The following is a 17362-nucleotide window of genomic DNA, read 5'->3' on the forward strand; positions in this document are numbered from 1 at the left end:
GAAACACTGGAAATCTGCTTCGTTTAGAATGGACAAGTCAAAACATCCTTAAATTGATTTCTCAGTGGGTTTGATTACCTTTTTCCAGCTTCATTACATTTGAGAGGATGCACTGATGTCAAGGCATTTCGCTCAGAACGTCATGTAAAGCACATCCCATTAGGGCTGTTAAAGAATATGCAATTTGTTATCAACCTGTATGTATTACCGTATCCTAATGCTGGACGATTACATGTCTGAAAGACACTAAGAAACCTGGTTTCTAGTTACTACTTTCTTTCTGTCAGAGAGGTGTCAGTTCATTGTGTTTCAATTGTGTATAACTTTACACACACCAAGCACTTTATTAGGAACACCATACTAATACTAGATAGGGCCTCCCTTTGCTATTCAAAACAGCTTCAGTTCTTCATGGTATGGATTCCACAAGATGTTGGAAACTTTCCTTTGAGATTCTGGTCCATGCTGACATGATCGCATCACATCATTTCTTCATATTTGTTAGCTGCACATTCATGCAGCCAATCTCCCGTTGAACCACATCCCGTGTGTTTGACTGTGTTCAGGTCTTGTGACTGGGGAGGCCACTGAAGTACACTGAACTCAGTGTCATGTTCATGAAACCAGTTTGAGACTTTTGCTTTGTGTCATGGTGCATTATCCTGCTGGAAGTAGCCATTAGAAGATGGTAAACTGTGGCCATAGAGGGATGCACATGGTCAGCAACAATACTCAGAGTACTGACATTCAAACAATAATAAATTGGTATTAAGGGGCCCGAAGTCTACCAAAAAAACATTCCCCACACCATCACCACTAACCTGGACTGTTGACAAAAGGCAGGACCTTACTGTCTGTGTGCATCAGCAGAAGTCAAGATTCATCAGACCAGACTACATTTTTCCAGTCTTCAACCGTCCAGTTTTGGTGAGCCTGTGCACACTGCAGCCTCAGATTTCTGTTCTTGACTGAAGAGTGGAACCTGATCTGGTTTTCTGCTGTTGTAGCTTCAAGGTTCGACATATTGGGAATTCTGAGATTCTTTTCTGCTCAGCACAGTTGTAAAAAGTGGTCATCTGAGTTACTGTAACCTTTCTGTCAGCCCAAACCCGGCCATTCTCCTCTGACCTCTCTCATCAACACAGTGATTCCGTCCACAGAACAGCAGCTCACTGGATGTTTTTTGTTTTTGGCACCATCCTGAGAAAACTCTGTAGACTATTGTTGTGTGTGAAAATCCCAGGAGATCAACAATTTCAGAAACACTCAAGCCAGCTTGTCTGGCACCAACAATCATGCCTAGGTCAAAGTCACTGAGATCACATGTTTTCCCCATACCGATGTTAAATGTTAACATTAACTGAAGCTCCTGACCTGTCTCTGGATTTTATGCATTGCACTGCTGCCACATGACTGGCTGATTGGATAATTGCCTGAATAAGTAGATATACAGATGTTTCTGTTAAACTGCTCAGTGGGTGTGCATTTCTACTCCATTTCAGGATGTTGCACTGTACTTTTTTTACTCAACTACATTCATATGACAGCTATAGTTATACTTCATATCAACATAATTTGGAAGAGTTTGTAATGACGTATCTGTCAAGTCACAAAATGTTCATACTGAATGTATTTGCAAAATTCTTTTTAACAAAATATTTAATTTTTTTCCCCCTACAATATCTGCTCTCACAACATATATCCACTTGTAGCAACTAAAGGAAAGATGGAAAGATTGTGGTCTTGGTTAGTTATTAAAAAAGTCAAAAGTATAGCTTGACAAACACAAGATTTTTGAGGCAAATACCGATTTACATATTTGAGAGTTACAAAAAATCCTATAATGATATATCAGCTGATACTGATTTTCTATTCACAGCCCATGTTTTAAACGTATTTCTGGCATTTCTGTACTTAAATTTCTTGAAATTTATTGGTTGATGTATACACTGTTACTTTTATATCTGCCATCAGCTAATTACAGCCAATATATTAACCTTGGGAATTTACCACCTATAGGCAACTCCACTTTGACTACATGCTACACACCATGATAATGAATTCTTAAAGGATACTCCAGGATGTTCAAAATATTCTAAGCAATACTATATACTATACTATACTATACTATACTATACTATACTATACTATACTATACTATACTATACTGTACTATACTATACTGTACTATACTAATGAATTACATGACCCAGTTAAAGGTGTAGACACACTGATATGGAATGAAAAACGGAATGGGAAAACAAGAAAAGCCAATAACTGTTTTCTACAGAAAACAAAGTGAACTTAAACATTTGTAGGAGCAAACCTGTAGAACCATTGAACCATTTATGACAAATACCTTTTTCATCCTCACAATCACTCCTGTTGAGCTTATTGATTAGACCCCATCCATTTTTATTGCGAATGAACAGCGTGCAGTATCCAGGGATCTCATAAATCTGTCAACTTGCCCTCTCTGTTAAAAGAGGCAGGAATAAAATAAGATTGTATTTCTATTCAGGTGTGATGCCAGCTTGGCTCTGACTCTGAGTGCTTAGTTCATATTGTGTTCACAGTCCACTGTGCCTGCCCTTGCACCCCAAATGCCACGTCATTATTCGCCCTTGTGGTGTGATGGTGCAGCTCAAATCGTGACCTTTAAAAAGCTGAAGGTCCTTGTCCCTTTCTTGTATGGTCTAATACACAGAAGAAGTTGAAATTCCTGACAAATACAGTGTCTCACTCATGCAACCATAGGTTTTTTAGTTTATTAAGATGTTAAGCAGTTAATCCAATATTTTCTCTTTAACTGTTAACACTTTGTTTTGTATTTTCTTTCTGACATCTCAAAGTCTGATTCAAGGTGTACCAGGCACAGTAATGCTGACAATCTTGCAATGTCAGTGTCCACAACTCAAAACTTTGTGCCCTAATGCTATGTTCTAAATTCTCCTCCTCTGGGTTTTTCATGGTAGATAAAGCATATTATTTATGAGTTTGTTTTGTTATTGCACTCAAACAGTGCAGGCAACATAGAACAGATTTATAGATGTGATATTAAAACTGATCTTAAACCAGCAGTTAGTTTCATTTTCAACATTATGTTGCTAGTAGCAACCACTGCTGGCAACATTCCATAGCAGCTAAAATGATGATGTTCCATCTGCCATTTTGTAAAATCTGTGACCAAGTAAATAATGACAAACATCTTTAACTCACTTTCTAAATGCCCTTGTTAAAACCGTAATACATATTATTCTTTCTTCTTGCTATTTTGTGACTGTTGTTTGTATTTTGAAATATTAAATTAGCTTCCATCAGTGCTAAGCTAGCTGTTATACTAGAGGTTGAAGACTAATGTGTTGCTAATATGACATACTGTTAACTGTTAACTTTTTGTTGGGCAAACTGTTCTATGTATTTTGCTCTGCTTATTTTTACTCATGATGACTCTCAAATTAATTACTGTGTTGTACGTACTGCGGGGACTTAAAACGAGACTGTAACTTTTGAAAACACAACTTTATTCTTACTAACAAAAATTCACTTATGTAGCTAGCGACCATAAGCGACTGGATATTAGTTAATGTTAGCTAGCACTAGCTAATAAAACTGGAGGTTAGCTAACTGGCTACCATAAATCCACATTCACGTCATACAGACTTACGGTTTTTACCAGTTTTCCCACTTAAATAGCATTCACGTCAACATGTTGTAACTGCGGCTTGGAAAGTTGAATATTTTTGAAAGCTCTAATCTCACTTGGCACTAAAAAGTCCATAAGTACTATATTAAAAAATGGGGTATTTTTAAACATCACACATCTAGCTCTGTAGTCAAACAGCTCAGCGTTATTACACTTTGTTCAATTTCTGTATAGCAGCCATTAAAAGTATTTTTTAGCTAACTTGCTTGCTAATGAGTAGGATATGACTTTCTTTGAAGAAATGTAGCCAATGTTTGTGTCTTTCTTCGCTTTGTTATTACATTTATTGATTGAGACAGCTGGATCTCCAGCAATAAGTGAGAAGCAGTAGCACAAGAAGACTGACAGCTGCCATCTTGATTTGTCTTTTTTACGTGAGTACTTGCAAGTCATAAACATGGGATTCTGTCCCATCATTACTCTCCCTTCCGCATGATGTGAACACGGCATAAGTGACTGGATGTTAGCTGATGGTAACTCACAATAATTGTGGTAGCTGATTTACAAAATAAAGCTAGATGCTTTAAAACTGACATGAGCAAGTTTGCTGACTTTGGGTTACTGTTACTATCTGATTATCGAAGGGGGCCAAGGCAAAAGTTAGATATAGTCTCGCTTTAATGTTGTTCTTCGATTGGTGATACTTAGCATGAGGGACAATGTAAGTTGTTTGACAGTTATTCTATACTTTTGTGACTCCAGCTTTCTTGTTGCTGTATTAATTCAATTTTACAATATCTTTGATCTAATTCTTATGGCATCTCTGCTTTTTCTGATGTGTAATCACTATCATTGACTTTGTTGTGTTATGTCCAATACTTTTTTCACAATTGCTTCCATAAAACTTCAAAGATCAACTGCTGTCTTCAGCCTTTAATGGGAGTCTGTTTAGCTGGCTGCATAGCTGTGCACCAACAGTATAAGCATGGTGAGGGAAGAAGAAAAAAAGCATTGTTTGGTTTAACCTACACAGTTTCCTCTTGTTGAGACGTTTTTTTCACTTTTCACAGAGGACATTCATAGCCAAGCACAGGCGTAAATAATAAAATTGATGACGGCTGAATTTAGCTGCTTTGGTTTTGGAGTCCTGCATTGTAGAACAGATCATTAATGTTACCAGTAACACCTGTGCTTTTTCGATTTTGCTAAGTCAAAATGTCTGCTGTTAAACAGGCCTATATCTTTCACTGTGAATTGAACATTTCCAGGCTTTGGTCTGTTCAAACAAACAAACAAACAAAAAAACACAGACATAAAAAAAAACCAAAAACAAACATTTCACCCTCTCACCAGAGGATAAAATGAGAACAGTGTCAAACTCAATATACTACTAGTTTCGGTAGTAGTTAAATACTTTCAAACAACAGGCCTTAGGGGAATACCATGTCAGCCAGTTGATACAATAGAAAAGAATAAAGTCCTCCAGAGGCAGAAAAGTTTTTGTCCTGCACATACACATTAGACTTTGCTGCACATGTGTGTTTTCCCAGATGGATCCTATTCAATGATGTGTTAGCAAAAAAAATCTACTAAGTCTGCTTACAGCCCGACTGGATTTCAGAATTTATCCTGTTGAATGTACTGTATGTTCACAGACATAGCCACTGAAAGAAGGGTTGAAAGTAACAATTTTTGCTATAGATTAATCCACTGGTTATTTTCTCTATTAATCAATTAATTGTTTGGTCTATAAAATGTTGCGAAAACATGTTGTGAAAAAAAATGCCCATCGTGTCTTCAATTTACTTGTTCTGTCTGACCAACAAGCGAAATCCTAAAGATATTCAATTAACTGTCATTTATGACAAAGAAAAACAGCAAATCCTCACATTCAAGAAACTGAAACTAGAGAATATTTGGCATTTTCACTCGACTGATTATCAAAATAGAATATTCTGAGATGTTTCCAAATCATGGCCAATCAATTAAATTTACCACAAGTGGACTCCAATCAAGGTGTAGAAACATCTCAAAGATGATCAAGAGAAATGGGCGGCACCTGAACTACTGTCATAGCAAAGGGTCTGAATACTTATGTCAATGTGATATTATATATAAAAAGTGAAGGGGTCTGAATTCTTTCTGAATCCACTGTATATGCACACAACACTCGGAGCCACACACTTTGACGTTTATGAAAGGCCGTTTTTGCTCCTGGGTGAGATGTTCTTGATGGAGAGAGACAAGAATGACTTTGAAAATGATGCTCTGCAGGGGCTGCGCTCAGTCCGCGGTAAACCTTCTTGTCTAGTGCTGAAAGTGTTTGACACGGACGTATGAATCTACCGGCACAAGATGAACCTCTGGCAGACCAACAGACCTACTGCACCAAATTCCTCCATCCCTTGACCAAAACAGCTAATACTGAAAAATCAGCAGTGAATCAGGGGAAATGAGGAAAAAAGTCTGAACTGGATGAGCAGATGGAGGTTGAAATATGCAACCCCAGGAGTTGCAGTGTGTGAGAGCCAAAGTGAAGGTGCTATGAGGTAGACAGATCCTTGACTGGAGCACATCCACTTGTTGTTTCCATTAATTTTCCTTTTTTTCCCCACATTCAACATGTGGAGCATTTGAGTCTAACCAACCTTTACGTAATACTCAGACATTAAACCAAAACTAAAAGGGTTTTCTAGTTCAAGAGTTTCCTCTGTCCATCTCTCCTCACAAACAAACAAAGCCAGTGAAAGGACCGATCATTTATCTCTGGATCACTGAAATGACATAATCTCATTTCCTTAACTTTCCCTAACTCACACGTGTGCGCTCACACATTCACCACCCACGCTGTCACTCGCACGCAGATAAAAAAATTGACACACACACACCGCCACGCACTCTGACACATGCTCCTCTCTCATCAGTCTGTGGCAGGTTTCGTCACTCACCCTGGCTGTTGGGTCCCCCCTCTCCTTCCTCGCAGTCCGTCATGTTGTTCAGCATCCTCTTCACCTCCTCAGGCTCTGCACACTGAGCACGGCTCTTGAGCTTGTTGCTGAGAAAAAAGCTCTGGGTAGGCTGGACCCAACGACAAAATATACGTTACTTCTGCTTCCTGCCGCCCCTTTCCGCTTGCCTCAGGTAGCTCACTTTAAATTAAAAAAAAGAAAAAAGAGAGAAGAGAAAGATAAGCTATTTTGTATCCTGTCTTTTACTTGTCTTGTCTGTTGCGTGATTCCCTCCGTCTCTCTTCAGGAGGAGGATGGAGAGACTGAGAGCGGCTGCAGGGGAGAGTTGATGATGGTGCTCGGTGTCACTCACATGCACGCTCTCGGTCTCTGTGCGCCACTCGCCCCCCAGTCAGTTTAAGCCCGCTGAATACATTCATCATGTATTCAGAAGGTATTATCCCTCTCTTCCTCCCACCCTTCCTCCCTCCCTCTTTCTCTCCCTCACGCATGTTCATCATCATCCATCTCATCATCAGAGAGAGGGATGGATGGAGAGGGATTGAGAGACACAGGAGATGCACGTTAGATGACAAAGTACTGCCTCCTGAGATTAAGCATCTCCTTTGATGTTCTTTTCAGATGGAAGACGAGATTCCATTTTATTACTGTGTATTCATTCCTCTTTTGTTGTTTTTCCCCCCACTCTGCTTTTTATTTTTTCCTCGGTCCATTATCTGTGGAAGGGCTGCAGGCTGCACTTTTATAATTCCGTGAACTTAAAATGCAAGCCTCTCACTGCTGCCACACATACTGGTGTGTGAGCATACTTTTGGTCTCCATCTTTTCATTTCAAATCTTAATCTAAATGAAAAAAACTGAAAGACAAGCACTTGGGTGCTGCTCTGAGTGACTTCGTAGACAGTAGAGGGAAACCTATTGTAGTTATGCTGCATCCTTTTAACATTTCATCTCTAACTTTTATAGATTCTGGTTAAAAAAAGAAAGGAAAATTAAGTTTGCATTAAAAAGTTGTGTCAAATGACCCACACTTTACCTTCTACTGACAGTTATATCAATTTTAAACATGACAATGTTTTACCATGACTTAACCTTTCTGACTATAAGTTAGAGATCCATCAATAACTTGTAATTATTGCACAAGAGGTCACTGAAAGAACCCAGAGCTCCAGTGAAATTGCAATTTGCGAGGAAGGAAGCCTCACACAGCCAAAGAGAGGCGGTTTATTGAACCGAAAGGACAGATTTGTGAGAGGAGAAGATGAATGAGAGGCAAAAATGGTGATGGGGCAGAGCTGATTAATTGGGAAAAGAGGAGAAAATAGCGAGAAGATCGAGGGAATAAAGTAAAGTGAGGAGAGGCTAGATGATGAGGCAATAATGGAAAAGATAAAGAAAGAGACATTCAGGTGGCTGTTAAAGACTAAAAAACTGCAGGTCCATGGATTATACAGTCTTGTGTGGTGCATGTGTCATCCCACACTGAAGTTTAGAGAGCATCACTAATCCACACCACCTGCCTAGTGATAAAAACATCATGGCCAAAAACACAACTGGCATTTAAGGCATGTAATGGATGAAAGGAGAGAAAAAAAAAAGCTTTTTCCAAACCATTAGTATTTGTATGCTTGACATTATGTCACAGTGAACTGTGTGCCCATCTCTGGTTAGATGATCTCTGTGTTTTTGGCAGATGTTCAGATAGACTTTATCCTCACTGACTGAAACCAGCTACAGACTCCATCATGCTCACTTGTGTCCCGTCGTGGTGCTCAGGCCTGTCTGATATCTTAAACATAATGCATTCTTCAAGATCCACTGTAATTACTACAAGACACATGAAGAAGCTGTCATGATATTAGAGTGACAGGAAGATGAAGGAGGAGAACTGATAGAAGGAAGGCAATTATGGTGAAATTGGTAGATTGGTAGTAGATTGAAGCTGGAAGATGGTTACCGAGTGGGTCACGAAAGGGACAGAAGTAATTTATAAGGATATTGGAGGCATTTTAAGCTATAATCGAGCATCTTACTCTACTGAGAGAGGCACATTGAACTGGTGACACATGGAGAAGATAGACTATATGCTAGACATGAAATTAAAGATTTGCATGAGGTGGATAAAAGAGAAGATCAGGGTTATCAACACCACAAATTACTCAAAATTTCTTTTCCATACTGCAAACACCCCTCAAATGGCCATTGAATACCAGATTTAAAATGGAACAAGTTCCATGATACCTGGGTTTTGCAGTACGAGCCGTGACACTTTACTGATTTTTATTTATATGCAAAGCCCATGTTGGAACATTGGGTAACACTTTATTTTACGGGTCCGCAAATTCCAATTTATATTTCAAATAATCACCTAAAAAGTTTCCCGGAAAGAACAATATAATTTGGTACTAATTATAGGTAATATAGATAGATTGATCAGTTCATACACATTCAGTTATTTTTAAATGGTAAGCTAGCACAACCTTAACACTGTTATTCAGAGGAAAGCAGGTGGCTCCAAAATGTGAAATGTGTGAACAAACAAACATTGATTCAGCATAAATGAAGAAAAGAGTAATGAATATCGGGGTCATGTTTTTTCATTAAATATCACTTGCAAGTCGATAATAAACTTGACTTTACTATTGACTGAACTAACTTATATTACAGTCTCAGAACTTTTTCTCTATTTTTCCTGTAATTAGTACCAAATTGCACTGTTTTTTCAACTTTCAAGAAATTATTAGGAAAGAACAGCCCTGTAAAAGAAGCAATATCGAAAACTGTCATCTTATATCTCATGTTTTCTGCTCTATAACTCTGGCCCCAATTTAACCAGTATCACCTAAAAAAAAAAAATAAAAAATAAAAAATCACAAAAAACTTAAATATCCCTCTGTAACTTCATGAATAATCTCAATATTGCTTTAAATGAGCCTGTACCCAATTTATTGCCTGTTTTTCTGTTCTATTAAAGACTTTGTTTTGTTTAATTTCTGAGTGTACCTGTTCAGAGGGCGCTATAAATAACAATCAATTCCTAATTTCTACGTGTGATGGAAAACTTCTTTAAAAAGTTGATATGTCCTTGTTGCTGTCGCTAACCCCAAGTGGCCAGGAATCTGCTAATTATGGTGGAATTTAATTAAATTTCAAGTACAGCCCCAACTCTTTATCTCTGTCCCTATAATGCTCTAAAATTACATGCACCATACAATGTCTGCAATATAGGCTGTAGGCTGCATGTACATCCAGTATGCGTGTGGCCTAACCCACCATTACCCTGCCCTGTCAGTGAGTGGGCTGTTGGCTGGGCTTTGATTGGCAAAGAGCCTGAGAGCCCTCTTCATCTGGGCCAAGCGGCTTTAGCTCTTAACCCACGAGCACCTCCCTCCCTCCCTCCCTCCCTCCCTCCCTCCCAGCCCGTCTGACCTGCTGCTGCTGCTACACATGTGCCTCTGGATACTAGAGTTTACAAACTAATTCACACTTATGTTGGTGTTCATAACCATGAAAGCACATGTAACACACATGTATTATCCACAAAGAAAGCACAAGCACACAAACACGCTTGCATGCACACAGACACAAACACAACAGAGTGAACTTTCTGATGCCCTAATCCTACAGATTAAGGCCATGGAGCGTTGGGCTGAAATCCACTTTTTCTTTTTCCTGATCAAGCACAGGGCCTGCTCTGCTGCTCCTTGTTCTTTATTCGGCTCTAGCAGCTGAGCACTGAGCTGTTGTCTAACCCTTGTCACACCTCTTCAGCTGAAAAAAATCTTTACACCAGCTGTTGACACAAGGAAACAAAAAACAGACCATTTTATTCAGTGTAGTTGGCTGTATTTAGATAAGCAGTTTAATCAGAGCTTTTGTTAAACACCTATCTATTTTGAGAAAAACTCAGGGACCAATATCACAAGAGAATCAATGATGGCAAGTAAAGAATCTTTACTATAATCTTCAGAAACAGGCAAAGAAACCAGGCAGGCAACAGTACAAATGGCTAGCAGGCAGAATCATAGTCAAAACAGGCAGGTACGCAAACTAAGGTCTGGAGAACTTGGCAACCACCCAACTAGCGATTGGAAATGGAGGCATACACACAGAGGGGGTGATTAGGTAAATGGAAACGTGTGTACAGGAGCGGAGAGGCCAACAGGCAGGGAACCGGGCAGAGGGGAGTGGCTGGATATGAAATGACATGAGAGTTAGTGACAATGAACTGGCAGAAACATAGATGGCATGTGAGAACCATGACAACACCAGTACAACTCGGCATTTACTCCAGTATGGAGTAATTCACATCCAATACAATATCTACAACACACACAGCACAACAGTAAGAGTCGTGTTTTTAGCCACAGTAGACCAGTCCAGAAGGAAATATCTCAACAACTAGAGGATGGACTGCCACAAAAGCTTCTACAGACATTCATGGTTCCATGAGGATAAATCCTACGGATTTTGGTGAATCCCTGACATTTTATCTAGTGCATCCATGAGGTTCACATTTTTGATATTCTGTGAAATGTGTAAAAACTGTTTGACTAATTGTCATGAAGTTTGGTACACACATTCATGTCCCTCTCAGGATGAATTGGAACGACCCTGGTGATCCTCTGACTTTACATCTAGTGGTATCATCACTTTTTGATCTTTCCATTACTTTTATTTATAACTCAATACCTGCAGAACTATTGACATTCCCATCAGCCTCAGCTGTGCTTTGTGTTTAGTGATAATTAGTCAAGTCAATTTTGTTTGTATAGCACCTTTCATACACAGTGGTAGTTCAAGTTTCTTAATATTGGCATAAAAGCCAATGATCAGCATGATAAAATCATTTTAAAAGATAAAGGGAAAATAAGGAAATACAACAATTAAAAATGAGCACCAAATAAGCACACAGACACACACAAACACACACACACACACACACACACACACACACACACACACACACACACACACACACACACACACACACACACACACACACACACACACACACACACACACAAACACACACACGCACACACACACACACACCCATTTGATGCTTGTTTCCATCTCTTCATCTCCATCATGAACATCGTCATCAGTGACCAACTTAAACCTTTCTTTTCATTAGTGGCCATGCTGCAGCCATAGACTGTACTGTCTGGAACACACAGAGCTGTTGGTGTTGAAGCTGACAGAGTGCAACATGCAAAGTTCCCATAATGCCTACAGGGGCCGCTTTGTCATTATTGGCAACGCTGTCCTGGGAGATTTAAGATTTACGACTGATATAGGGCTCTGGGAGCAGTCGAGAGGACGGATGAGAGACAGAGCTAGTCTGAATCTGTCTCCAAGCTTGACTCTGCCAGGAAATCCAAAGGCAGATTTGATCTCTGGTCCTGTCATCCAAATCATCTGTCTGTCATCACTAGCATTCAACAACAGGGAGAGAGATATATACATATGCCCCTCCTGCCCCTGCCACCTGCCAAACATCCATCCTCTCAACCCTAAAAGCACTTTAGGCACAACCACTGTTAGAGGAGGATTCAGGCTTGGCCATCATTTTAGACTTATCTATATTTCAAGAAGCACAGATTGATAATATAACCTGGTACCCTTGTACCTGGTTTCTGTTAGTAATGTTTTACCATTTTTAATTTTTGCAGGTGTCAAATATTAAGATACGAAAAGTTCTTTTACTTTAAAGGAATAGTTTGACATTTTCGCTTTTTTTTGCAAAGAGTTAGATGAGAAGATTGAGACCACTCTCATATTGGTCCATTAAATGTGAAGCTACAGCCAGCAGCCGGCTAGCTTATCTTAGTATAAAGACTGGGAGCAGGAAGACTAATTTTTGTCTTGCATTTTTAATTTTTTTTATCTTCTAACCATTTTGAGGCTGTGGCTGTACAGATACCATGGTTACAGGTGTCTTCCTTGTCTATGGCGAGGCTAGTGGAAAATGTGCCGTGTTCTTTAACACTGTCCCCATGTCACTCTGCTCTTCAGTAATACAAAAAAACTGAGTCTCCTCAGTATCTGCAGTTATCGCTCTCTGTCGATCCTGCTCACCCAGCATTACCAGAGCTACCTGTGTTCACCACCGCTCAACAGCAAATCATTCAGAAGGTGGACTCACTAACTTGTTAACTAAAATACTGTTCAGTGTCTGGGTTCAGCTTGAAAGGAAAAGCTAAACTGTCGGATAAAATACAGTTGACATTTCTTTAGCGAACATCTAACGGACGATTTAGATGGACCACCGACATTAATCCTGGAACTCCTTTTGAGTGCAACACGAAAGATAGCCAACTGAAAGTAACGTTACGTTCAAGACCGGCATGGTGCCTGCATTTTTTTTTTAATTCTGAACCCAAAGTAACAAAATCTGCCTAGCACCACCTTTAAAGCTCACTATTTAAAATGATATATCTTGTTTGTTTAACCTGTACAAAACCTGAAGTATAAAAATGACAAATTGTGGTTTTATGGGGGGTTTATGTGCTGGACTATCTCTTGATCTAGGAGCAGTAGCTTCCTGAACTCTTGTCATCAAGTATTTCTTTGAGTATGAGGTAGCTTACCTGCATTGCTATAATGATATCTATTTTTGAGCAGCTCTGAATAGGTGTGAAATTATAAAATAAATGATTGATGAATAAAAAAAAACACACAATCTAAGACACTAAAATCCTTATGACTGGAAAGTCTGACGTCAAAAGTTACAGTGACTTTTATGAGTTATTACCAAAGCCAGTTTAACAGTAATACAGCAATTATTCATAGACATTTCAGTCAATTTTATAGCAATGTACACAACATAAAAAGGCATACATTTTGGCATGGCGTGATTTCGTGGTTTGTGGTAATGAGGTGAGGCTGATGTGATTAGAGCATTGCAGAGAGACATGAGAGTCTGACCGCAAAGATCTCAGAGACAGCACATACCATCTGGCTCACAACGGTAACTAAAGTAAACAGAGAAAAAACAGTGATAGATACAGATGGAATAAGAATTATCTGAACACATTCATACAGGCATCATTGATTTAATGCATGCAAGACTTTCCACGTTATCATGGAAGAACAGCCATATCTTCAAGGTTTAAAGTTGCCATATCTGATTTTTTTTTTATGGGCACTTGGGTGCAGCGGAAACAAGTCGTGAACACATCACTGACATTATAATTAACATTTAAGTTGAAATGGCGAACTTGTCAGTTGCCTAGTTTTTACATGTGCAGCAGACACAAAACAACGTTAGCATTCACTTCGAGTGGAGTTTCTGGATTCCCTACATCCAATCATTTTCAATGAAGAAAATGTTTCGTTTGGCAAAGCATCATCCGATTTATAAGACAATTACAATGTCTAAAAATCTCTGTGATAGATACATTGTGTACACTACAACAATTTAACTTAGAGAGGATCTCGTGTTACAAAATGAACGTAATAAATAATAAAGTAATAAAGTACTGCAACATCCTGATGTAAATGATCCACTGCTCTGACTGCATCTGGAAATGTTCTTGTATTTCCATATCACTGGTCATAGAGATGGACCTTCGACAAAATCCACATTCAGGACATTCCATGTGCATGTCTTCACATTGATAATAAATAAAGATACTACGCTACAAATAACTGAAGATGACGGGCTGACACTTTCGTGATTTATTAATTGGACTTTCACCAAAGCGATTTCTACTGCCTCTCTTTGGGAAAGCCAAAGAAAATAGATGATAAGGGGATGGAAGAGAGGGAAGAAGTCCTAGTAAATGAATTATGCAAAACAATGGGAGATAATCATGCTGACACTTTATGTCTCCACCTCACTTACAATGTCAATATATTTGCATGTGAGCAAGACACTTTTTTTGTTTTGGGCAATTCTCTTACAGTGATGCAAAACTGCAACTGAATGAACACAGTTGTACTTAGAGCCCACACTGGCAAGTACTGCCCCTGAATCCCTGATGCAGTGTCATGTGGAGCAGTAACCCTGTGATCTCAAATGTTTTGAATTTTCTGTGTCGTATGGCTGTAGCCTTTATATTGTTTTATGGTTTTGCCCCCTGAATGACCCCAGTTAGATCTTTGCCATAGGGATTCTACAAGATTGGCCCCAGGGGCTTCAATAACGCTAGGGGGTCACTGTATTGAACAGTATGGATTTCATATATAGGTATAAAGTATGCTTTTTTAAAAAGGTACTGCGAATGCGAGAGAACTGCATTTAATGAATTCAAATGTCATACACCAAGTCACTGGATGAAATGTGTTTGTAGAGTTTGAAAATCGGAAGCAGCAAATATATTTGTTTATATGACAAAATGATAAATGGCAATAGAACAAATAATAATTCATTATACTGTAATTGGATCTTGTGACACTGAGGCTGACACAGTTCCTTTTTTCATTTAGATGTTTTAACTGATTTGACTTCTGTCAATTAGCTGTGAGAACCGTATATTTTCCTTGTCGGTAACACTGCTACTATGAGTCAATATGAAAATCCAAGACAAGTTTATCTAGTGCTAGATCATAAGCTCAACTGACTAGGAGTTGGGTAGCAAAGAGCAGCTAATAGATGAAAATAAGCAGGCAACATCTGGAACAGATCAATAAATGCACTCCCATGTTGTAGAGCGCCAGATGGATTTAGTTATATTATGGGACTGGTGGATATAGATATGCATACAATTACTGTTCAGGGATCTGTTTAAAGTCTGTCTCTTGTTCTCATTACCTAATATTTTAATGGCACTCTTTTGGTGCTGAAATCTATAGAAACTTAAGATACAAAATTTCCATTTTAAATTCCAATAATGATACGTCATTGTGTGCTATATCTAAAACATGTCTATTGGGAAAGACAAATGACTTTGTCTGTGGTTGAGTGGCAGACGAACTGTATGGTTTTATGGTTCTTTTGTCTGTTTCGCCTTTCACCTCCTACGGTATGTGTTTTACAGTTAAAGGATTAAATAGAAATAGACACTGCAAAGCAGCTTTAAAGGAGCTGATGTGTTTTGGCTCATAGTCCAACTTTAGTGTGACCACGGGGCAAGATAGTGAGATTACATTTACATTATATTGAACTATAGTGTCTCCACATTGTGCAGATGGTGCTGAATCTCTGTCCTCAAATAATCTTCCATCCATCCCCGATTCAGCCACATCAGTCCCACGAGAACATAATCGGCCCCTAAAAATATTCTGAATTGATCTGCCTTCGTCATAAATTTATTTTATGGTTTTTTTTGTGTGTCCCTAATCAAAGTGGTTAAGCACTTTTGGTAAGGAAAAATGTCAAATCGTGTAATCCTTTCTAGCACCGCAATCCTCTCAGAATGATGACGTACTATAGACTGTCTGATGGATCAGTGTCTGGCAGCACCATCTCCTGCCTTCACTCCATGTATCCTCAAATGCCTGAAGTGTAGGTTGGTTGAATAACATGCAGGTATTGCTAGTCTTACTGTTAGTGTTAGTGTTGTCATGCTTTGAATGAAAGTCCTTCATCTCTGGGAATAATTTGACAGAAGCTCGGCCAAGGAGAGTAGAGATGAGCAATACAAGTTAATCCCAACCAATTCTGAAGGTCATATTCCTTGCAGAGTGTATTTAAACCCATGCAAAACTCATACAAAACTTACTACATGTCAAAATAAAGATATCCATCATGTGAACACAGCACCTATTCCATAAGGATTCTATAGGGTATGAAATCCTGGACATTTAACCACATTAACCTAGGTCACGTTGTATATTTCATGCCGTACTTTCCCAGGAGCCCTTCAGAAGATGAAGGGACCCTGTGTTATGACTGTTCACTCCCCTGACCGGGGTCTCCATCCATCTTATCTTTACAGCCTTGGTTGTTATTACAATAGCCATTGGGGACTGGGTCACCTTTACTCTATAATCTGCACAGCAGTGCTTGAGACCGTAAGAAGGGAAAATTCCTTTACACATTTCCACATTTTTACTCCACTACATTTATCAGCAGCTTTAGTTACATTACAAATGAAGAACATTGCATACAAAATATATGAAGAGCTAATAAAATATGATATTTTATTATAAATTAAACTACCCAACAATATATATTGGTATATAATAGAGCTAAAATGATTAGCTCATTAGACAACTGACATAAATTGTCAAACATAATTTTTTATCATAAAATTCCAATTATTTCATGGTTCCAGCTTCTTAGATGTGAGGATTTGCTACTTTTCTTTTTAATAATTTTGATTTATTTGTAGTCATTTTGAGGTTTAGAATATTAGATGGACAAAACAAGCATTGTGAAGGTATCACTTTGGGTAACAGTGATGGGGATTTCTCACTATTTTCAGAATTTTTTCAAAGAGTCATCCATAATGAAAATAATCATTATTTGCAATCCTATGTAAAATTGTTAAAAAGCAAACAAGCAACAGCAGTTGCTTGTAAAATGCTGTTTACACATGAAGACATAAGTAATAGTAATCTAATTATATAATAACAGTATAATACTCACAGGGAACATTTTTCTGCATTAAATAAGTTTACTTTTAATACTTTAAGTACATTTTCTTGAATATATTTCCATACTTTTAATTAAGTAACATTTTCAACGCAAGACTTTTACTCAAAGTATTTTTACAGTTTGGCATTGTCTGGAAGAAAAGGATCTGAGTACATCCTCCGCCACTGATAAATACAGTCACTGTAAAGCTCAGAGAGTTCA

At 38.5% G+C, this 17362-nt stretch overlaps 1 protein-coding gene across 1 annotated transcript in view; it reads right to left on the reverse strand.

The window, feature by feature from the left end:
* Positions 1-6649, reverse strand: part of slc12a5b (solute carrier family 12 member 5b) — a 46254-nt gene extending 39605 nt beyond the window's left edge. Inside the window, exon 1 of the mRNA XM_040152823.1 lies at positions 6595-6649. Coding sequence (XP_040008757.1) covers positions 6595-6649 — 55 coding nt within the window. The remainder of the gene's footprint in view (positions 1-6594) is intronic.
* Between the last annotated feature and the right edge of the window lie 10713 nt (positions 6650-17362).

Source organism: Xiphias gladius, chromosome 18, assembly GCF_016859285.1.
Source record: "Xiphias gladius isolate SHS-SW01 ecotype Sanya breed wild chromosome 18, ASM1685928v1, whole genome shotgun sequence".
In the NCBI taxonomy this organism is placed as follows: domain Eukaryota; kingdom Metazoa; phylum Chordata; class Actinopteri; order Istiophoriformes; family Xiphiidae; genus Xiphias; species Xiphias gladius.